General features: G+C 38.0%; 1 protein-coding gene across 9 annotated transcripts in view; it reads right to left on the reverse strand.

Moving 5' to 3' along the window:
* The window catches only part of DGKH (diacylglycerol kinase eta), a 239,208-nt gene extending 216,021 nt beyond the window's left edge, over positions 1 to 23,187 (reverse strand). The window contains exons 1-2 of one of the 9 annotated variants that reach the window (XM_001363032.4): positions 22,569 to 23,187; positions 13,263 to 13,475 (exon numbers count right to left, since the gene is read on the reverse strand). In XM_001363032.4, coding sequence (XP_001363069.2) covers positions 13,263 to 13,475; positions 22,569 to 22,628 — 273 coding nt within the window. In that variant the 5' untranslated portion in view covers positions 22,629 to 23,187. Of the gene's footprint in view, positions 1 to 13,256; positions 13,476 to 13,667; positions 13,883 to 22,568 lie in introns of those variants that run through there. The other 8 variants (XM_016425028.2, XM_056807290.1, XM_056807292.1 and 5 more) reach the window with 8 other exon arrangements.
* Positions 23,188 to 23,404: the final 217 nt, after the last annotated feature.

The following is a 23,404-nucleotide window of genomic DNA, read 5'->3' on the forward strand; positions in this document are numbered from 1 at the left end:
AATCTGAACACAGCTCCTCCTTACACCAGATATGGAGGTCTATCCACTGTGCTACTGCCCTGGACATTGCCTTTCAAATTCCATATAACCAATATGATTAAATATGTGTTATACACAACACGGAAATGGGTTTGAGTCAAGAAAACATGTGATACCCAGTGGAATCATATGCCGGCTATGGGAGAGGTGGGGGGGGGGGGGGGGACAGGAAAAGAAAATGATTTTTGTTTCCAATGAAAAATGTTTGGAAATGACCAAATAAAATAATATTAAAAAAATATGTGTTATACAATCCCTTCATAAACATTAGGGTTGGTTGTACTCTTAAAAATCATTGCTAATGAAAAGAGAAAACTTAGAAACATGTTGCATGGAAATAAATCCCAGCAATTCTAGTACAGGGTATTTTTCAACCAAGGCTTAATCATATAGTCAGAAAAGTACATAGTATACTAAATAAAAACACTGTCAACAATGATAACAGGCTTATTTTTAAGCCAAAGAACAAAGATAAAGGTGTATTTAATTATGGAAACATCCACTTAGAGGGGAAAAATCTCTCAGTGATTAACAACTAATTATAAATTTGCCTAGGGAATCAATCAATCACCACTTAAGTACTTATTAAGCACTTACAATGTGTTAAGTAGTAAAGATATAAGGAGAAGCAAAAAAAAAGATGTCCTTGCCTATAAGAAGCTCCTGGTAAAATGAAGGAGACAACATACAAATAACTATGGATCTACATAGAGGTAATGAGAGGTAATTCCAGGGACAGGGCGCCAGCAGGGAGGGGAAAGAGGAAGAACGATAAGGCCTCTTACATAAGGTGGAATTTAAGCTGAGAAAATTATGATACTAACTGTAATAATAATAATAACTGACAGTTCCATAAGGATTGCAAAATTTCACTGAGGCTTCACACACACACATAGATCTATTCTTAGAAAACATATCAATTTTTTATGGGCAAAGGCCTATAAAAAAACATTCATTGTGCAAGTGAAGTCCAATATGAATGAAAAAAAGCCCTCTGGTGTTCTTTACTATATTGTTTTCTTATGATCTCTACTATAGCAACAAGCATGTAAGAACATTAAATAAAATGAGAATGGTGGATCTAAATTTAGAGAGCTTAAAATAACATGTTGCCTTATATAAAACATAAAAGCTTAATAACTTTGCATGGCTCTAATCTTTAATTATAGGGTTGAGATCAGTTTTAATTTGTAACCAACATGAAAATAATCTAGATATGATAAACACAATATGTTATATATTATGCATCAAGAGCTATAGTTTCCAGTCTAAATTTAGTTCACATAACAGAAGCAAATACGTAAACCAAGTTAAAAATACATGTTCTATAAAGATGAGAGGATTTTTCAAATAAATTTAGACTGTATTTAGAGCCCTAAAACTAAGAATTACATTTTTGTATGCTGAGTTCTGCTATTCAACACCTAGAGCCCTAAAGATGTTTAACAAATGCAACACCTTAACTTAGAGAGAAAGTGAGTTTTCTAAAGGAGGCTACAGGTCACTAAAACTGTCCAAAAAGCCATTTAATTAAAATTTGGCACCTTGCTCTGGAGGAGGATGTGATAGAGGAAGGATCCAATCTTGTAGTGAAGTCAAAAGATTATTTGAAGAAGATTAGGGACACTGATTAAAAACAAAACACTGGTGTAGAAGGAAATAGTGAAAGAAGAAATGGCAGGACTAGGAGTAGAAATCAAAATATTGGGAAATACACAGCTGGTCATCATAACTCTAAATGTGAATGGAATGAACTCACCCATAAAATGCAAGCAAATAGTAGAGTGGATTAGAAACCAAAATCCTACTATATGCCATCTACAAGAAATATACATGAGGAAGATAGACACACATAGGGTAAAGGTAAACATATGGAGCAAAATCTATTGGGCATCAACTGAGAAAAAGAAGGCAGGAGTTGTAATCATGATATGTGACAAAGCCAAGGTAAAAACAGATCTAGTTAAAAGAGATAGAGAAGGTAATTACATCCTGATTTAAAAAAAAAAAAAGCAGTATAGACAATGAGAAAATAACAGTACTCAACATGTATGCACCAAATGGCATAGCATCCAAATTTCTAAAGGAGAAACTAGTGGAGCTCAAGAATGAAATAGATAGAAAAACTATACTAGTGGGAGACCTGAACCTTCCTCTATCAGAACTAGATAAAGTAAACCAAAATATAAATAAGAAAGAGGTGAGAGAAGTGAATGAAATCTTAGAAAACTTAGAGTTAGTAGATATGTGGAGAAAAATAAATAGAGACAAAAAGGAATACACCTTCTTTTCAGCAGCACATGGTACATTCACAAAGTTACTATGTACTAGGGTATAAAAACATTGCAAACAAGGGCAAAAGAGCAGAAATAATAAATGCAACCTTTTCAGATCACAATGCAATAAAAATAATAATTAGCAAAGATACATGGAAAGGCAAATCAAAAATTAATTAGAAATTAAATAATATCATTCTCCAAAATTGGTTAAAGAACAAATCATAGAAACAATTAATAATTTCACTGAAGAACATGACAATGATGAGACATCCTTTCAAAACCTATGGGATGCAGCCAAAGCAGTACTCAGGGGAAATTTATATCCTTGAGTTCATATATTAACAAATTAAGAGGGGCAGAGGTCAATGAATTGGGCATGCAAATTAAAAAACTAGAAAGTGAACAAATTAAAAATCCTCAGATGAAGACTAAATTAGAGATCCTAAAAAATCAAAGGAGAAATTAATAAAATTGAAAGTCATATAACTATTGATTTCATAAATAAGACTAGAAGCTGGTACTTTGAAAAAACAAATAAAATAGACAAAGTACTGGTCAATCTAATTTAAAAAAAGGAAGAAGAAAAACAAATTGACTGTATCCAAGATGAAAAGGGAGACCTCACTTCTAATGAAGAGGAAATAAAGGCAATCATTAAAAACTATTATGCCCAACTATATAGCAACAAATATGGCAATCTAGGTGATATGGATGAATCATTTACAAAAATATAAACTGCCTAGACTAACAGAGGAAGAAATAGATTACCTAAACAACCCCATATCAGAATAAGAAATTGAACAAGCCATCAAAGAACTCCCTAAGAAAAAATCCCCAGGGCCAGATGGATTCACAAATTATTTCTATCAAACATTCAAAGAACAACTAATCCAATATTATACAAACTATTTGACAGAATAAGCAAAGAAGGGGTTCTACTAAATTCATTTTACAACAAAAATATGGTACTGATTCCAAAGCCAGGCAGGTCAAAAACAGAAAAAGAAAACTATAGACCAATCTCCTTAATGTATATAGATGAAAAAATCTTAAATAGGATACTAGCAAAAAGACTCCAACAAGTCATCACAAGGATTATTCACTATGACCAGGTAGGATTCATACCAGGAATGCAAGGATGGTTCAATATTAGGAAAGCCAGGGGGCAGCTGGGTAGCTCAGTGGATTGAGAGCCAGGCCTAGAGACCGGAGGTCCTTGGTTCAAATCTGGCCTCAGACACTTCCCAGCTGTGTGACCCTGGGCAAGTCACTTGACCCCATTGCCTCGCCCTTACCACTCTTCTACCTTGAGGCCAATACACAGTATTGTAAGGTATGGGTTTAAAAAAATATATTAGGAAAACCACCCACATAATTGAACATATTAACAAGCAAACCCACAAAAATCACATGATTATCTCACTATATACAGAAAAAGCCTTTGACAAAATACAACACCCATTCCTACTGAAAACACTAGAAAGTATAGTAATAGAAGGATCTTTCCTAAAAATAATAACTAGCATATATCTAAAACCATCAGCAAACATCAACTGCAATGGGGACAAACTAAAAGCCTTCCCAATAAGATCAGGAGTGAAACAAGGATGCCCATTATCACCTCTATTGTTTAACATTGTACTAGAAACACTAGCTGTAGCGATTAGAGAAAAAAAATAAATTGAAGGTATTAAAATAGGCAATGAGACCAAGCTATCACTCTTTGCATATGATATGATGGTCTACTTAAAGAACCCCAGAGAATCAACCAAAAAGCTGGTCGAAATAATCAACAACTTTAGCAAACTTGCAGGATACAAAATAAACCCACATAAGTCATCAGCATTTCTATATATCTCCAACACATCTCAGCAGCAAGAATTAGAAAGAGAAATTCCATTTAAAATCACCCTAAACAATATAAAATACTTAGGAATCTATCTGCTGAAACAAACATAGGAACTATATGAACACAACTATAAAACACTCTACACACAATTAAAACTAGATCTAAACAATTGGAAAAACATTGATTGCTCATGGGTAGGACAAGCTAACATAATAAAAATGACAATCCTACCCAAATTAATTTACTTATTTAGTGCCATACCCATTGAACTACCAAAAAACTTTTTTACTGAATTAGAAAAAACCCTAACAAAGTTCATTTGTAAGGACAAAAGATCAAGGATATCCAGGGAAATCATGAAGAAAAAAAATGCAAAGGAAGGAGGTCTTGCAGTCCCAGATCTCAAACTATAGTATAAAGCAGTGGTTATCAAAACAATTTGGTACTGGCTAAGAGACAGAAAGGAGGATCAGTGGAATAGACTTGGGGTCAATGACCTCAGCAAGACAGTCTATGATAAGCCCAAAGATCCCAGCTTTGGGTACCAAAACCCACTATTTGATAAAAACTGCTGGGAAAATTAGAAGACAGTATGGGAGAGATTAGGTTTGGATCAACATCTCACACCCTCCACCAAGATAAACTCAGAACGGGTGAATGACCTGAATATAAAGAAGGAAACTATAAGCAAGTTAGGTGAACACAGAATAGTATACATGTCAGATCTTTGGGAAAGGAAAGATTTTAAAAACAAGCAAGAGCTAGAAAAAAAATCACAAAATGTAAAATCAATAATTTTGATTACATCAAGTTAAAAAGTTTTTGTACAAACAAAACTAATGCATCCAAAATTAGAAGGGAAGCAACAAATTGCGAAATAATCTTCATAACAAAAACCTCTGACAAAGGTCTAATTACTCAAATTTATAAAGAGCTAAATCAATTATACAAAAAAATCAAGCCATTCCCCAATTGACAAATGGGCAAGGGACATGAATAGGCAATTTTCAGTTAAAGAAATCAAAACTATTAATAAGCACATGAAAAAGTGTTCTAAATCTCTTATAATCAGAGAAATGCAAATCAAAACAACTCTGAGGTATCACCTCACACCTAGCAGATTGGCTAACATGACAGCAAAGGAAAGTGATAAATATTGGAGGGGATGTGGCAAATTTGGGACATTAATGCATTTGCTGGTGGAGTTGTGAATTGATCCAACCATTCTGGAGGGCAATTTGGAACTATGCCCAAAGGGCGATAAAAGACTGTCTGCCCTTTGATCCAGTCATAGCACTGCTGGATTTATACCCCAAAGAGATAATAAGGAAAAAAGACTTGTACAAGAATATTCATAGCTGTGCTTTTTGTGGTAGCAAAAAACTGGAAAATGAGGGGATTCCCTTCAATTAGGGAATGGCTGAACAAGTTGTGGTATATGCTGGTGATGGAATACTATTGTGCTCAAAGGAATAATGAACTGGAAGAATTCCATGGGGACTAGAACAACCTTCAGGAATTGATGCAGAGTGAGAGGAGCAGAACCAGGAAAACATTGTACACAGAGATTGATACACTGTGGTACAATCGAATGTTATGGACTTCTCTACTAGCAGCAATGCAGTGATCCTGACTTGGAGGGATTTATGAGAAAGAACACTATCCACATTCAGAGGAAAAACTGTGGGGAAACAAGAAAAATAACTGCTTGATTATATGGGTCAAGGGGGATACGATTGGGGATGTAGACTCTAAATGAACATCCTAGTGCAAACATCAACAACATGGAAGTAGTTTCTGATCAAGGACACATGTAAAACCCAGTGGAATTGCACATTGACTACAGGAAGCTGGGAGTAGGGGGGGAGAATATGATTTTTGTAACCAAAGAAAAAATGTTCTAAATTGACTAATTAAATAAAATTTTCAAATAAATAAGTAAACTGGATCTGCACTCAGATCTGGATGTAGATATAGTTTTACGTATATGCAAATCTAACAGATAAAGATATCTAATTCCTCAATACAGGCAACAAATGTGCATTTATAATTATTACATAAGAAAAGGATTATCTACAATAGTAATACTATCAGAAATAACTGATAGCAAGAAATAAAAACTATTATTATTATTATTATATTACAATCACTGATGGCTATCATAATCTTAAGATACAATTCTATTCAGCATATTGTTTAAGTGAACAGTTAAGTGTGTATATATCACATTTTAGTTTCCATCAAAAGGAGTTAAATTCTGTTTTATTTTGTCCTTTAAATATTCTACTTATTATAATAACATCTCTAGAAAAATGGAGTAGCACTGTCCTAGAAAAGATAAAGGTTAACAGCAAAGTATTAGAAAAATTAAATAGGAGTTGACATTTTATGACAACTAAATAAAAGGTCAGTGGAATTCTCCTGTTTCTCACCATATGTACCTTATTCTCTCTCTCTCTTTCTCTTTCTCACTCTCTCTGCTTCTCTCTTTCTCTATATCTGTCTGTCTGTCTCCACTTCTCTATCTGTCTGTCTCTCTGTCTCTGTTCGTCTGTCTCTTTCTCTCATTGTACACTTTAATCCCATTCTACCAAGCGTACCATTGGGTATTCCTGAAGGCACAAAAGTTTAAATTTTTTTTTTCTTGACAACCTTCCATTTAAATTACTGTATATACTTTTTTTGTATGTACATTTTACCTTTCATAACAAGGACAGAAACTAAATCAACAATTTCTACATGCTGACATCAAAAAGGCTTTGGGTTTTAATATGATGATATTTAATACCTAATTAATTTTTTTCTATTATCAATTTTTTTCTTCCTCTTTGCACCCAACTCACACTAGGGGAAAAGTGGGGAAAAAATCCTTTTAACAAATATATTTAGTCAAAACAAATTCCTCTGTTGGCCAGGTCCAAAAATATATGTTTCATTTTGCTTAATACTCTTACTAACCCTCTGGCTAAATTTAGAATCAGTCATATTTGAGTATAAAGTAGGCCTCAGACACTAGCTGTGTGACCTTGGGCAAGTCACTTAACTGTTTGCCTCTGTCTTCTCAAAATGGAAGTAATGGCAGCACTACTTCCCAGGGTTGTTTTGAGAGTCAAATGAAATTATATTTGTAAGGCTATGGCACATAGGAGATGCTATGTAACTGCTAGCTTTTATTATTTTATGAATATACTAATTATAATGTTAAAAATATTCCTCATATGAGTTTTAACTATGATATATACATGTTAGCAAAATATATATTAAGGCATTTACAGTTCAAAATATTATGTTATCACATGTTAACATAAACACACTTTCACAACTATTTTCCAAAACAGGAAACAATTAGTGAGAAGGCTGGCATTTTAAAATATATTTTTGCATATCTCTTTATAAAACCATGGTTTAGTAGATCCTCATATCTGCTTCTGCATTGAAGCTATTGTGATATGTTGTTTTGATTGAAGTATATGAAGAAAATTCTGCCTCACACAGATAGGTAGTTGGAAAAGGAAAAAGAATTTTTTACATAAATAACAGTTTGGGTATGGAAATAGTTTTGACCCTATGGACTCTCTGGAAAGGTCTTGGGTTCTAAAGAGCACACTTTAAGAATCGCTGATCTAATACGCCTCATAAGAAATGGACTTTGATCTTAAATAGTCTATCTGCTTAGCTCTTTAAAGCACTTGGGAGTACTGCTCCATGACTGGTAAACTGCTCCAATATATCTTTTTATACAGGTAATTTAATATTTTTCATATCCTTAAAATGTTTAATATTAAAGCATACCCACATTTGAAGAACCAGTTAAAGTCATTTCAAGAGATAGGAAGTTTCAAAACATTTAAAGAGGGGTTAGGGTAATAAAAATAAGTTACTTCTGTCCCAATTTACATAGAGTAAAATAAACTTTTAGCTCTGTGTATACTTGGAGAACTTTGTTGCAAGGATCTCTGATGACTGAAAAGCAGAGAAAGTCAACTGAAATCCCAGAGAGGAGATCATCTCTGCTACTCCTATCTGAGCTAAAGTCCCTAATGCTTTTGGATAACCCTAAAAGGTCTTTGGGCTTAGAGTCCTTTTTTTTTTTAACCATCCAAAGACAGAAATATCTCTTCATAAATTGAGCAGACTTCCAGGGCATGAACTATAACATAGAACGCAAATCCAGCTAGATTTGTGGCTTCAGATCAAACTTTGACCAACCAAGAAGATTAAGAGGAAGAAAGTCTAATTATTCTGCACATTTAAAGAATGAACAAGTGCAGAACAAATTATTCCAAATGCTTTTCTTTCCAATAAATCTCTTTGAAATTATCTGTAAAAAGGGAGGAACTTAAAAGAAGCCTTATATATGATAAAAGATCAGGAGAATCCTACCAACAGGAAACAGAGAAAACAAGAATGGCTAGAAAAAGATGATATGCAATCAACTGCCCCATGTTAGGATACCTAAATTAGCGGCTCTCTCATCACCTTCCAGCTCAGTGACTGATTTCTTTTTCTCTCAGTGGGAAATTGCCACATAATTCAAAAGCTGGGACAGCTGTAAGATTATCTGGTGTTTGCATCCTAGATATCTGATGTGACTTCCTGAGATTCCACTTATCTGAATTCCTAAGCACTGTTTGTTGACAGTAGGGCTGGGATATAAACTGTACCATAATCATCAGTTTACAATCCAAAATCATAGAGGGGAACGGAAGGAAGAGAGGGGAAAAGGAGGGGAAAGTATGTAAAGGAGAAGGGAGGTCTGAGTTGAGTAGAAAGAAAGCTGGATTTAGTCATAAGAATCTGAATTCTAAAACTAACTGTGTAACTTGAGCAAGTAAATGATATCCCGCGTTTGGGTCTCAATTTGCTCACTTGTAAAATTAAAATATTACACTGAATGACTTGAACAAGTAAATAACTTAACCTGCCTGGGTCTAAGTTGGTTCACTTGTAAAATTAGAGGGTCATACCCTTATGATCCTTCAGATTTCTTCCAGCTCTATATCTATGATCCTATTGTCCTGTGACTAGAGCATTGTAGAGAAGAGACTGAGTGGGGGAAGGAGGGGAGAGGAAAACAGGGAGGAAAGGAAGAAGGAGGGAGAGAAAGAATGAGCATGAAAGAGGTAGGCAAGACAATGAAAAGATAAAATATAATTGAGGATTATATAATCCTCAACTTTAAAAGCATACCAGATCTTCTCCCCAGGCTTTTACAAAAAAAGGTAGCAATCAAGCCCAATGCAAAAATTCACTGTCTTCCCTGCCATACAAATTATACCATATTGGTTAAGGAAAGATCTAGAACCAAGTCTTGGGGCATGCACATAATCAAAACCTCAGTTTCCTCATCTATACACTGGATATAATATTTATACTACCTTTCTTAAAAGGTTGCCTTTATAAAAAGGAAACTAAGTGGTAAACTTTAAAGGGCTACATAAAATTGGTATTATTGTCAATATCAGAGAATAATAAGCACATTAAAAAATTACACATACACACATATATTCCCTTGCTTATACTTCAAAAAAGTTAATAATTGGAAGTCTTGGGCTTTGATATTTTGCTCTCTAGCTATCTAAATCAGGCATCAATGAGGTTTTGCCAATTCATGATCTAAAAGAAAATAAAAATATTTATCAATAATACTTTTTTCTTAAGAGAAAAAATTAACACTCAAGTCTAGAAAATTTTGAAATAAATTATTTTAAATTATTTTATTCTTGAGTAAAATGTCTATTTACATCTCACAAAAAAGAAAACCAAACTAATCTTCAAACATACAATGTATTGCTGCTTCATTGATTTCAAACTGACTTGTTGCTTTGCACCTGTTCATTGGTAAAAGAAACTGGAATTAGGGAGAGTACAGCAGAGATATTGTGTAACAATATCAAGTAAAAAGCAAGTTCACATTTGAATGATAGATGAATGATAAATTCCTCCTCAGTTCACATCAGAGATTAGTGTCGATGTCAAAATATGAATCTTTTGACAACCTTCCCAGTGTGAAGCAAGTATTGTGTTTTGTTTTTTTTTAATATGCTGTCCATTCCCCTGATGAGAGAACCCAGGGTTATCAGCTCTTATATCCTTTAGGTTCTATTATAACAGGAGGATATAAAGCTTTGTGGAAACTGGGATTTGGAATGTGTTCTAGTCCTGAAGCTAGGGGACCCAGGACAGCTCCTCCAGATTAAGAGGCAGCCAAGATAGGTCAGTATAATAGCCATCATTTCTAAAAAGTTTTAAGGTTGCAAAGTGCTTTATATGATGTCTCTTATGGATCCTTACAAGCCAGTAAAGTAGAAACTATCATTACCACTATCTTACAGATAAGGAAACTGAGGTTGAAAGAGATTGTGTCAATTAGGGTCACACCGCTGGTGTCAATGGTAAAATTCAAACTCAGCATCTTTTTCCAAAGGATCTTTTGCACTCCTGAAATTTAAACTTGGAACACAGGTGTTGAAATATGAAAATGTTGAGAGAGATTGGTTAATTATATAATTAATTACAAAACCAGTACTATTTATGAAATCTAAAAGTAGCTCACTTTTAAGAAACATTAAAGACAAAAATCCAGGTAAAACATATTTGCTAAAAATGGTTTCTTTGTAGTGTAAACAGGATAATTCAAGAATGTTCTAACTATTCTTTCCTCTTGTACAAATGCCCAATTAATATCCTAACTATATCTAAAAGCAGTATTATCTAGTCTTAGACTTGATCTAACATCTATTGGGTACCTATTAGATGCAAGAAACATGTGTTTATACAATTCATAGAGTCTCCATGTCTCACAAGATACCTGTTAAACAGACTTGTAACATTTTACTGATAGAGGTGTTAGTATTGCTCTGTTTTCTTTCAAATTGTAGGTTAATCTTTGGAATTTCTTTGGCACTATATATTTTTACTCATATACACACATGCACACATTTAGCTAACCAAGAGTATGATAATGACTCTTTTATATAATGCTTAATGATTTCCAAAGTGTTTTCCTCACAAACAACTTGGATTATAGCATTATTATTTCCATGTTAGAGATTTTGAAAAAATACCCTTCCAATTAAACAAGTGACATATCCAAGCTGGATCTGAACTCAGGTCTCCTGACTCCAAAAACAATACTTTCCATGACCATATTTGTGTTGTGTGTTATACACATACACATGCACATGTGTATGTACATGTATATGTATAGTTATTATGTCTTTGCATAAACCCTGTAACACTTTATTACTTTGTCACATTAACTGTTTTCTCCAAAAATGCATTTAAATTTTGACTTTAAATTGTATAATCCAAAATAACTATCACTACATGAGAAATTATTAAAATAAATGTATTAAATATATAAATTATCAAATTTTTAAGGAAGCTCATAGTTTGCCTAACCAAATAATTTAAACATTTTCATTCTTAGCAGAATACTTCATTTTTGCTATAAAACATTCCTTCCTAATTTATTTCTAAAGTTCAAAATCTTACCAGTAAGCTTTTAAAAACAAAATTATAAAAAACTGAAAGTGAGACTTATGATCTAGATAAAGGAAATTCAGCATGTAAACTTCTACCTGGAAGGTCCAGAATATAATTTTGGAGAACTTACTGGAGCAAGGAGTTTAAGTTATTGGCTCACTGTCACACAACTAGTATGTGTCAGAGGCAGGATGTGAACCAAAGTTTTCCTGATTTCAAGGTCATCTTTAAACCCACTAAGGCTAGCTGACTCTCAAAGTGTCAAACATCAAACAATTCATAAATTATCACAAGATATATCAATACTAGCAAATTGGTAGAAACAAACCTATATAAAATGTTTTTAATTGTTTAACAAGCGCAGGGGAAATAACTTTTATGGTGATTCATTTATATTAATTTTAGAGAAAATATGAGGATGCTAACATGAATTCCATATTCACATAATGCATACACTATTTTCTGGCACAGGTCGGCTCAGTTTAAGTCCCAGTCTACACAACAATCTCCACAGAGAATCAACCTGGCTGCCTTTTGTTTAAAGAGTTATTGTTCGAAGATTGTCTTGCCCGTTCGTTGTACAAAAGAAATTAGACTATTTAAATAAAACCTTCTGATCAAACTCGATACTTACATAACACATGCACACATCATTTTGGCTTTTCCCTTTTTTAACAAACCCTGAAACTAAGTCAACTTTCAATAAATGTTTGAGGTATCTTCAAAGCAAACAAACCCCCTACATCTGTGAATGACAACCTCAAAAGAGCAAACACCATAGCAGACACACCTACTCCCCATACAGCAGAAAGAAACGGCTGTTTAGTCCAGGGTTTAGTGGGACAGATGCTCCCCTCGTTTCAATAGTCTGAAATCCATGGGACAAAAAGCAAGGCCAGCTGCTTTTACGGCAGGTTTCCGTTTTAACTGCTAAGAGCCTTTACCACTGTCCAGTCCCTGCTGTGGCTCGATCCCAAGAGGCAACAGTGATCAAAAGGGGCCGGAGAGAGAATTCTTCCCCATCCCTGCAGGAGAGGAGGGGGTGAAGAAGCCTGGTCTGGGTAGGAAAAGGGGGATTGACTTTGCTGCGGCTATTCACCACTCTGCTTCCCTTCCTGCACATAAAGCCTATGCTTCAACAACTTGCTCGACGTTAGACTGCTGGTCTCGCACGTGGAAAAATGCAAGCTGTTTCAGCCCAAAGTGGGAACGTGCCTCCAAGCGCTAACTTTTTTTTTTCCCACGCCCCTTTACCTCGGTCTTTCCCTAGGCTGCCAACCCCGCCCCACAGAGCTCGCCCGTTCTCTACGCACACGCCCCTCCCTTGGCCTTTCCCCCGTCTCCTCCTCTTTTTTTCCTCCCAGTCCCAAGTCCTCCGTGTGTTCAAGTGCCCTCCTCCTCTCACTCTCAGCTGCCTCTGTGCTCTCCAACGCTGATGCTCTGGACTCCGAAGGCCGAGCCCACAGCTCAGACGCGCGGGGGCCCTGTCCAGAGTGGCCTTCGGTCGCTATTCCCTGCAACCCTACCCCCGCCCCTGCCCCTGCCCCTGCCCCCGCGCCCTAGCTCGCAAGCACGCGCTCAAAGAACGTGCAAACACGCACCCTCACCTTGCTCCGGATCTGCCCCGACGTGGACACTTTCCGTATCAGTTTCTGCGGCCCCTCGTGCTCCGCCTCGCTGTCAGAGGACTCCTCGACAGGACCGGCAGCAGCGGCGGCTGTAGCTGAGGCTGTCGTGGCTGCAGTGGAAGCGGCCGTGGAGGCTCCGGCAGTGCCCGGGGGGTGGTGCTGGACTCCAGCCCCGGCCATCCTCTCTGACTCCTGTGGGGACACAACACAGCCCGGTGGGGGCGACGGCTGGTCAGAGGAGCAGGGGCAGCCCCGCACCGCCGCCATGTTCAACTCCCCACCTACCCCCTCCACTGTCTCGGGAGGGAAGAGAGGACACTACAAAGCCTCTGACCCCCCCTTCGATCATTCCCGCTCCCCAAGTGATCCAGGCCCGATCCCTACCGGATGAATCCCCGCCGCCTCCAGCGTTGGAGCCCGGCCCAGAGACGGCAGATGTGGCAGGACCCCCAAATCTCCCCTGGGCTCCCACAGTCCCAGCCCAGGATGGAGGAATGTGTGTTAATGACACTGCAAAGGGCCACCTTTAAAGCTTGGGACAGCTTGCCGGGAAGGGAGAGACAGAGGTGGAGGGAATTCTCCCTTCTCCTCCTCCTTCCTCCTTATAGACCAGGGTTGCAAGGCGGACGCCGGGCTGTGGGCAAGAAGGAAGGAGAAAGACAACCTCGGTAGCAAACCCTAGCGGCCGGGGCTAAGGAGTATCCCCAGGTTCCCAGCCCCAGTGGCAGCGGTGTTTTCCCTCCCTCCAGTTCCCAGCAGCCCAGGAGAAACATTCTGTTGTTCCCCTCCCTTTCCCGGGAGTGATTTCTCCCTTCCTGCTTTAACCGCGGCCCCACACCAGCTTCCCCTCTGTGACTTGCTCTTGTCCCACGGTAGGCTGCCCTGGCGAGCTAACTGAACCCGTCTCTCTAAGGAACCTTCTCTCCCACCCAGGGAATCCGGCCAATGCCCAGGAACCCAGGGATACCTCTCTCTTCTGCTTCTTACGCGCCCCGTGGCTCCTACCTTTTTCTCTTTGTGCTCCCCCTGCCTCTCCCTCTTGGCCCCAACAAGTGGCTCTCTTTGGTGAGATGTCTTTCTTGACCACCACCCCCACCCCCGCCCCCAGAGAGAGCACTCGGAAGGGAAGGGAAGGGCTAGGCTGTTCCCCGCCTGTGTTTAGAGCAGAGCATTTTCCGGGAGGCTTGGACTCGGCACAGAATTATTCGTTCAGAAAGACAGCGATCAGTTTAGCTAACAGGAAACTGGAAAGGGTGCGGAGAGTGTATAGAAGCAGACAAAAGCACAGCCTAGGACAGCAGCAGAACATAAGGCGTCACTGTGACAGCAGCCTTAACCTGGACTGTGCTTACAAAAGAATCCACCCTATAGCTAGCGCCCAAAGGATAACAATATCAGAAGTACTGGAACAGCCACTCCCTACCCCCTGGCTAGAACTAGAAGAAATGTGACCAGTAGTCTACAGCTACCCTTTGCCACACATCTGGCACCTAGGGGAAGTGGAGCCTCAGGTGGTGGCTGCAAGCTCTTTTCAGAAATAAGCCCCGAATGAAAATACACACCCCGCTGTCAATGAGACGGAAAATACAGAGGGAGAAATATTCTCCAGGTTTCTCCCAAGTCACAATTTTTTTTTCTCATTCCAAGAGCTGAAATCCAGACGGTAGTGCTCACTATGTTTTTTAAGTCAAATACTTCCTGCCAGACTATAGGGATATCTTTCAACCACTCTAGTCCCCACCTCGAAGCATGTCTAACCATCTGTGCTCTGGGGGGGGCGGGGGGGGGTTGGCAATTGACTTTAAAGTCAACATTGACCACCATAGTTTCAACAGTTGATTGACTCGGTTGATTTAACTGGAAGTGAATAGTTAGTTCTCCACCCCCCACCTCCACCCCCCACTCCCCAAAAAGTCGTAAAACCAATACAACTATAGCAACAGATTGTATATAAATCCATCTAAATGTAAAATATTTCTGATGGCAAATTTTGTAACATCCTAAAAGCACTTTGGCAAAGTACTAGTTTTACACATCTTTCAAGGCTTTGCTTTCTTTGGTAAATAAAATAAGAGACTTACTCTAAAGTGTTACACCTCAGAAAGCACATAAATGTATGAGGATTTGGAACTAGAATCAACCCTTACAGGCCATCTAGTCCAACCCTCTCATATTCTGAATAAGGAAGAGTCCTTTCTCTAGTGCCACCAAAGTGTAGAAGAATTAGGATTTGAATAAAGGGTTTTTGAGGCCAATTCAACGTACTTCCCATATTACTATGCCAATTCTCGTATGATAGAGGGAAAACCCAACCTTTTTAAGTATCCTGGCAATTTTTTTTTTAACTCTTACCTTCTGTCTTGGAATCAATACTGTGTATTTGCTCCAAGGCAGAAGAGTGGTAAGGGCTAGGCAATGGGGGTTGAGTGACTTGCCCAGGGTCACTCAGCTGGAAAGTGTCTGAGGTCACATTTGAACCAAGGACCTCCAGTTTCTAGGCCTGGCTCTCAATTCACTGAGCTACCCAGCTGGCTCCTATCCTGGCAATTTTGAAATGTGTTACAGTGGGAAAAGTGATGACCTTATAGTCCCCAAGTCCTCCATTTAAATCTGATCTCAGGTACTTACTACTAGTGTTACCTTGGATGAGGCATTCAGTCTCAGTTTCCTCATTTGTAAAATAAGATGCTCACACTAGAAAACTTCTAATGTCCTTTACAACCCTAGATCTATACTCTTATGAATATTAATATCTCCTCTTTAATGTGAATAGTAAAGGAATATACTTTATATTTTTTAGAATAATAATTTGTTCTTGGTAAAAAAGTTTGCTTGATTTCTGAGAAGTGTAATAGAAATTAAAACAACTAAGTATAGCAATGTTTAAAGATTGGATAATGCTATACTTACCCAAGTAAGACATGAAATCTGCAAAATTGTGGGAAATACTGTAATGTTTTTTAATATGTATACTAATGCCAAAGTAGAAAGTATGAATCTTGAGTTTTTGCAAATACATTTTACTTCTCTAAGCTAAAACTCATCTTTATTTGGCTATTTCTGTGTCAATTATTGCTTTCCAAAGACATCATGTACATGCTAAGAGGCAAATTTCAAGTTCTATCTCCTAACATATGTATTTTCACCTAGCAGTTCTAACAAAGCTCAGGCAAAACAAAATTTTAATTAAATTTAGGAAATATGCTCATTGTCATATTGAGTTGTACTTTCAATCACACTTCAGAGTAGCCTGTCACAAATACACTGCAATGCATGCCTTAATAGTAATCACTAGTTTGGCCTTCCCTGAAAATTCCAGGCACATTTCTTTGGACCCAATGGGGTCAGGTAAGAAAATAAAAGTACTAAATAAATTCCCTCCCAATAAAAATTGGATGTTTAAAGATAATTTTCAACAGTTTTATGTGCAATAGTTGAGCAATTAGTACATCAAAGGAAGTGCATGCATTACCCCATTGAGACCTAATCTTACCACAAGATTTACAGCTGTCTTTATTTACAAACTCAGTTTTTAAGTTTACATGTAGTAACTACTTCAACCTAACCCTTCTCAAATAATGATGGATTTCTTATTCTCCATTTTCCTTTGTGATACTAATATTCTCAGTATTCCTATACAGTAACAAAGAAAGAAAGGATGCTAAAGAAAAAATCTACATATCATTGCTTCCCCAGAAAGCCTAAACAAAAATCTACTCTTTATTATTAACAATAATAATTGTTGACATTTACATAGAATTTCAGTATTTGGGGGGAGAAAAAGCTACAACTAGAGAATGAATGCTCAGAGCTAACTCTAGTTACTTGTTGGGCCACATACTTGTAAACTGGAAGCTTCCAGGATACTTTAATGTATACTTAATATTCTTTTCCTATAGATTATATATCTTTTCCCAAAATTTTATCAGCAACTGAACTGTACTAATGGTTGTATATAAATATTTTAGTATATCAGAAGAGGAAAAAAATTATAAATCCATTATATTTTATATTAAATTTACATGTTTTCTTTCCTTTTAAAAGTCTTCAGAACTTTCAGCTACCTATTTGAGTTATTTTTAATATTTTGCAGATTTAAAAAATATTGTTACTTTGACATTAGAAATTTGGGGATTTAGCCTATTAACAAGCAAACAATTTACAACTATGCCTGGCACCCAGAAGAGTTCAACTACTTAATCGACAAACATTTAGTAGGCTCTTACAATATGCCAGGCACTGTGTTAATCTTTGGGGAATTCTACCATCTACCATCATGCAAATCTACCACTAAGCTAATATAGAAACTTATCAAGAAAGAATTATTATGCTTATGGCTTACTAATTCAAAGTGATGTCTATTTTTATAATAGCATGAAGTACAAAAATAAATGTTATAAAGTGCTACTCTGAAATCTTTTCCTGATTCCCTGCTCCTATGGCAGTGCCTTCTATCCAAATTTATCCTGAATATATTTTGCATATACCTATATATATATATATATATATATATATATATATATATGGAGACAAAACACATATGTGTGTGTGTCTTATCTCCCTCAATCAGAATGTAAGCTCCTCAAGGTTAGAGACTATTTCACTTTTGTCTTTCTGGCACACAGTTATTTTTAATGCTGTGGATTTGTTCCAAGGCAGAAGAGTGGTAAGGGATAGACAATGGGGGTTAAGTGACTTGCCCAGGGTCATACAGCTAAGAAGTGTCTGAGGCCACATTTGAACCCAGAATCTCCTATCTCTCAGCCTGACTCTAAAATACTGAACCAAAGCAGTTTCTTAATACAAGCTTGTTAATGAACTGTATTGCCAACATCTAGCATAGTGCCTAGCACACAGTAGATATTTAATAAATGCTTCTCAGTTGATTGTAAGCCAGATCATAATCATCAATCAGTACATAAATCTAAATGATTTCATTGCCAGTTGCCAGAATGATGACCAAGGGAAGGAATAAGGAATTTGGAGTCAGGGAACACAGTTGTGAGCACAGGCTTCAACACTGATTACTTTGGGAACCTCTCTCCTGGCTTTAGTTTCCAATCCTGCAGAATGTTGGGGTCAAACTGAATGACCTCTCTAGTACTTCCTAGCTCAGAATCTATGATCCTGTGCATTGACTATGATTTCCCAAGATAAGAAATTTGAGGAATTATACTTTTTTGAGGCAGAGATATGCAAGCATCTAAAATACAAGGTTGTCTAGTGTCTATAATTCCTATATTTAAAAAAGCCAAGTACTCCTACAACTGCTGACCCTTAGGACATTGCAGTCATTGCAAGATCTACTTTCTAGGGTAACTGGGAAGAGAGCACCTGTTCAACAGTTAATAGCTTAGAGAAACTTGAAAACACCCCAAAAGGTAAAGTGGTATTATTACAACTTTGGTAAGGCTTCCAAATATTTACTTTTATCCTCTTCTTATAATTTAGTATTTTCCAAATTGCTTAATCAACTTAAATTCCAATTTGGAGAATATAGGATTCTTTGTCATATATACTTGACTTGAAAATCATAGTTTCCATAAACTGAATTAGTAAAAATTCAGTAATTAGTAAAATTAGTAAAAAAAAAAATTAGTAAAAAAATTAAAATCCAGAGGTTAAGGCTGGTTTTCCTTTGAAAAGTTTTGCTTACTGCTTCCATATTCTCACTTCTCAATGGTTTCATTGAACCTATAAGGATTAGATTGTTTGAGAGGTAAAACAATAATAAAAATGTGATCTTGAACCTTTGGTAATTAAAACACTCATCCCAAAATATTTTTATAATGATTGGCTAGATTTCTGACAACATCCCCCTTTAGACATTAGAGATGGAAATGGTAAATACACCCTCATGTCTTTGAAAAACTGACTCAGTAAATAAAGTAACGATGTTTAAAACTGCATTAAGATTTTCAGGACATTATTTCCAGTGGATTTTGCTTTGGTCTATTTTATAAGGCACAATTAATTCCAGCTCAACCATCTTTTAGCTACCCCTCCCCCATCTCCATTCATTTAAATACTTTACTAAATGAACTAAATAAATAAGTAAAGTGTCAAAATAGTATAGACTTCTTTTTCGCTTTATGCCTGGCTGCATCACCTTGAAAGTGATAGTCTGATATTTTCAATTGTCAAGGGTCTTAGGTATTCAGCAAGGCGCTCTCTTTATGTTTATTGTGTCCTTCAAGATAGCTAAAACTCCAACTTCATCAGGAGTTCCTGCATCTGTCTTACATCTTCCAGAATCTTCTGTTCAAAGATTGCCTTCCATTTACTCTGTAAATTTTATATCATATCTTCCTCATTAAAAGGCAAACTCCTTGAGAGCAGGAACTATTTCCATTCTTTCTCCCCCACCTCAATCCCAACTAAAGATAATGTTTAGCATATAGTTGGTCCTTAATAAATGCTTGTTGAATGATTAACTGATATATTTGAACTACTCAATTTAGACATACTGTAGTTAATGTCAGTGTGACATTCATTGTACACTGTGATAGATAGTAGGCAGTACAACAAAAGCATCCCTAAAATGTAAACTTCCTTCACTGATATGAACAATCTTGAAAATTCTTTCCCACACATTTTAAATATAAATAAGTGAATTTAATAGGAAAATGCTAAAATGACCTGTATTCAAATGTATTTAGCAGCTTATGTTCTCTCAAACTATATGACTTAAAGGAGGGCATAAATTTTCAGAGTTAAAATATAATCAGAATAATCTGAGGGGTTTTTTTTTTGTCATCACTCCCAATCTCTAAAAGATTTTACAAACAAATTTAATATCCTCAGAAGACATTTTTGCTTCCCTTTCCCTCCCTCCCTTATATCTGCCCCACTTAATAATGTGGGTAACTATTCAGTTCTATTTCCTTTTTGAATAATTGAACTAACAAATCTTATTGGCACAAGACTAATAGACCTCAGAACAGTAACTATCATTTAGGCATGTATCTGTAAACTATTTAAAGGGTGGTGTTTGTGTATTTTTAAGCAATCAAGGAAATGGATTGTTAGCATATTTTAAAAGGAAACACTGTATTTGGATTGATAAAACAGTGTCTTTTGGAGAAAACATGATTATTTGAACTGGAACACTCAGTATATAAACTTGCACCTTTCCTCCACACATTTCACAAAAAGGCCCTAGTAAATTCTGTAAAAAATAATCATAGGATCATTAGTGAATGGATTATATTATATGGTAATTAGATGAAAATTTTAGTCCCTATCATGTTTAAAACCTACTTTGAACAAATAAAACAAAGTAGTTTCTCTTAATTTTCTAAGTACTGATATTGACATCAATTGCCTAGTTAAAAACAGAATCACAAACACACAAAATCCCCTTTTACGATTTACTTACAAAAAATACAGGACTCAAAAGTGACCTGAATCGAACTCTTAAAAGTAACAGCACATTATAAAATGCTTGCTGCACATATGCTTGTCATTTGATCCTCTCAACAACCCTGGGATAAAAGTGCAATTATTATCCCCATTTTACAGAAAAGGAAACTGAGACAGAGTTTAAATGACTTGCCCAGGGTAAGGAAGCTAATAGGTGTCTGAAGTGGTGTTTCAACTCACCTCTGACTCCAGATCTATCACCATCCACTTAGACGCCACCTAGCTGCCTAAATCTTAACAGTAAACTGAACCTAGACTTAGCAGTCTTTTTTATATTCTCTAATTTACACATTGGATTCTGATACTTTAATCTCAATTATAATTTAATCTCCATAAATAGCCATATTAAAGATAAAATTAGCAAATAGGGGCATGCTACTTTCAAAATAAGAATAAAGAGCTGAAATTACAGATGGATGGGTGTGGAAGAAGTCTTCTGAAAGATAGCTAGCAGAAGGCAGGAAAAATTTTACTGGGCAAAGGAGTGGGAAGCAAATAACACTGAAAAGAAGAGTAATAGAGGAGAACACTGGTACCTGGGTGTTAAAAGGGACCTTTACTCTATACTGTTGTGTCACCCCCACCACCAGGCCTCCCAAGGAAGACTGTTATCAAGTGAAGATGTTAACAATAATACTTTGATTATTCTACCTGATCCTAATGACAGTTCTGTGCAATGAAATGTACAAGTGCTACAATCTCTATTTTACAGATAAGGAAACTGAAGTTTCTAGAAATGAAATCACAGAGATAATGAGTGTGATCCAGGATCATTCTCTGAACACAAATTTTTTATAGTCTTTCCCAGTCTTGTCCAAAGGCTTTTTAACCACATGAAACTGGGGGGATCCGGCAACGTGAAGGGAGGGAAGAAAGTCAAATATGAGGGAAATTTCAGCTGAGACTGTAGAATAAAGAGCTTTGGAGATAATCATTCTATGACTGAATTCCTGAAAATCGTTCCGAGGTGGTTCCTGCTATCTGATAGAGAGGAGGCAAGACCCAGAGTTGGCTAAATGAAATGAAAAGCCCACCCCTCCCCCTTTCCCACTTTCTCCCCCTTCCCCGTCTCCTCCCCCTTAAGGACACACACACATAACCAACTACTCTGGGACACTAAAATTATCCAACATCCGTGTTTCATGTACAGCCAAATCCTAGACTAAGTAAGCTACAGCTCCCTTCCCGCTTCATCCCCTGAGAAACCCTTTAACCCTATGAGAGCCCAGCGCTTTTTGGAGGATGATGATAAGGAAGACTTGATACTGATTCCAATTACTCCTTCGGCTCAACAGCCAAGGTAGTGAGTTGCTTTCAGGAGAGCTTCAGACTGATTAAAGAGCAGTTCCAGATCAGAAAACCCGTTCACTTTCGCAGCCAAATAAATGTCCCACATAACCTAAGTTCCTATCGCCCTTCCCTCCCTTTCCAAAATGAAATTTTACATTAGACAAGCAGTTTAGCACAATGCATGACAAAGACCACTCAACAGAAGGGAGAAGGGAAAAAAAAAACAACACACACACACACACACACAACTACGGCAATTTCCTGCCCACCCAGCTAGGACATAATAACCTTAAACTAAGCCTTGGACAAAGGGACCACGGACAACAAGGAGAGGGGAAGGAGACCTCACACTAACTAGCCCCGAGGAACGAAGAAGGAAGCGCAGATAGGTGGGGGGAAGAGGGGGGCAGATGGGCATCTCATCTTCGGCCATTTCCTGAATGAAGCCCTCTGCCCAGACCAGAGGGAGAGGAGAAGAAAGAAAGAATCAAGGTAAGAAGAGGTACAAGCTTAACGGCGGGGACTGGGGGTTGGAGGTGGGGGCCTTGCCTGCGCATTGTACGTCGTACCCACCAGTTCTTCCCATACCGGGCTGCGGGCGCTGTAAGGGGAATGCACGTGCTGTGGCTCCATCACATCCAGCCGGCTCCAGTCCGCCGGCAGGGATCGCTACCTTGCCTGGGGACAGCCAATGTTTGGGTCCCGGCGAGGCGAAATGAGCTGACCCGCGGGGATTGTGGCTGCTCTGGCCACTGCTCTGGACGTCGCTTCTTTCCCAGCTCTTCCTCCTCCTGCAGCTGTTGCTGCTGTTGCTGCTGTTGCTGCCGCTGCCGCTGCCGCTGCTGCCTCCACCCGCCGTCTCCACTGGCTACGGTCCGGGACAAGTGACCCGCTTTCCCGGCTATTCGCTTTTCTTCCGCTGAGCTGCTCTCTCTGGCCCCGCGATCCCACCCCCCCCCACCCCCTTCCCGTGCTCTTCCTTCTATCCTTCTCTTCTTCCTCCTCCCCGAGGCTCCTCCAGCTCTCCCAGTCCTACAGCCGTAGCCTCCCACGGACGGAGAATCCTCCTCCCCCTCCCTCCCTTTCCTTCTCCTCCTCCTTCTCCTCCTCCTCCTAGAACGGGCTGCCAAGCTCCAGGCTCCCCTCCCTCTCGCTCCTTCCTCCAGGGCTCCCGAGCCGCAGCAGCCTCCCGGAGTCACACGTGACCCTGCTGTCATTCCATATATGGCATGGAACCGAAAGCAGCCCGCTCCACCGTCACTAACGCCCGGGAAGCTGCCCTGAGCTGTTGGGACAGGAGGTAGGAAGGCAAGAAGGTTGATCGCTCAGAACAGGCTTCCCCGCGGGGCAGCTAGCCCAGAGCGGCGGTTGCTGCTTTGCATCTGTCCAGGACTTTAAGAGAACTCTGT

The sequence above is a fragment of the Monodelphis domestica genome, chromosome 8 (genome assembly GCF_027887165.1).
Source record: "Monodelphis domestica isolate mMonDom1 chromosome 8, mMonDom1.pri, whole genome shotgun sequence".
In the NCBI taxonomy this organism is placed as follows: domain Eukaryota; kingdom Metazoa; phylum Chordata; class Mammalia; order Didelphimorphia; family Didelphidae; genus Monodelphis; species Monodelphis domestica.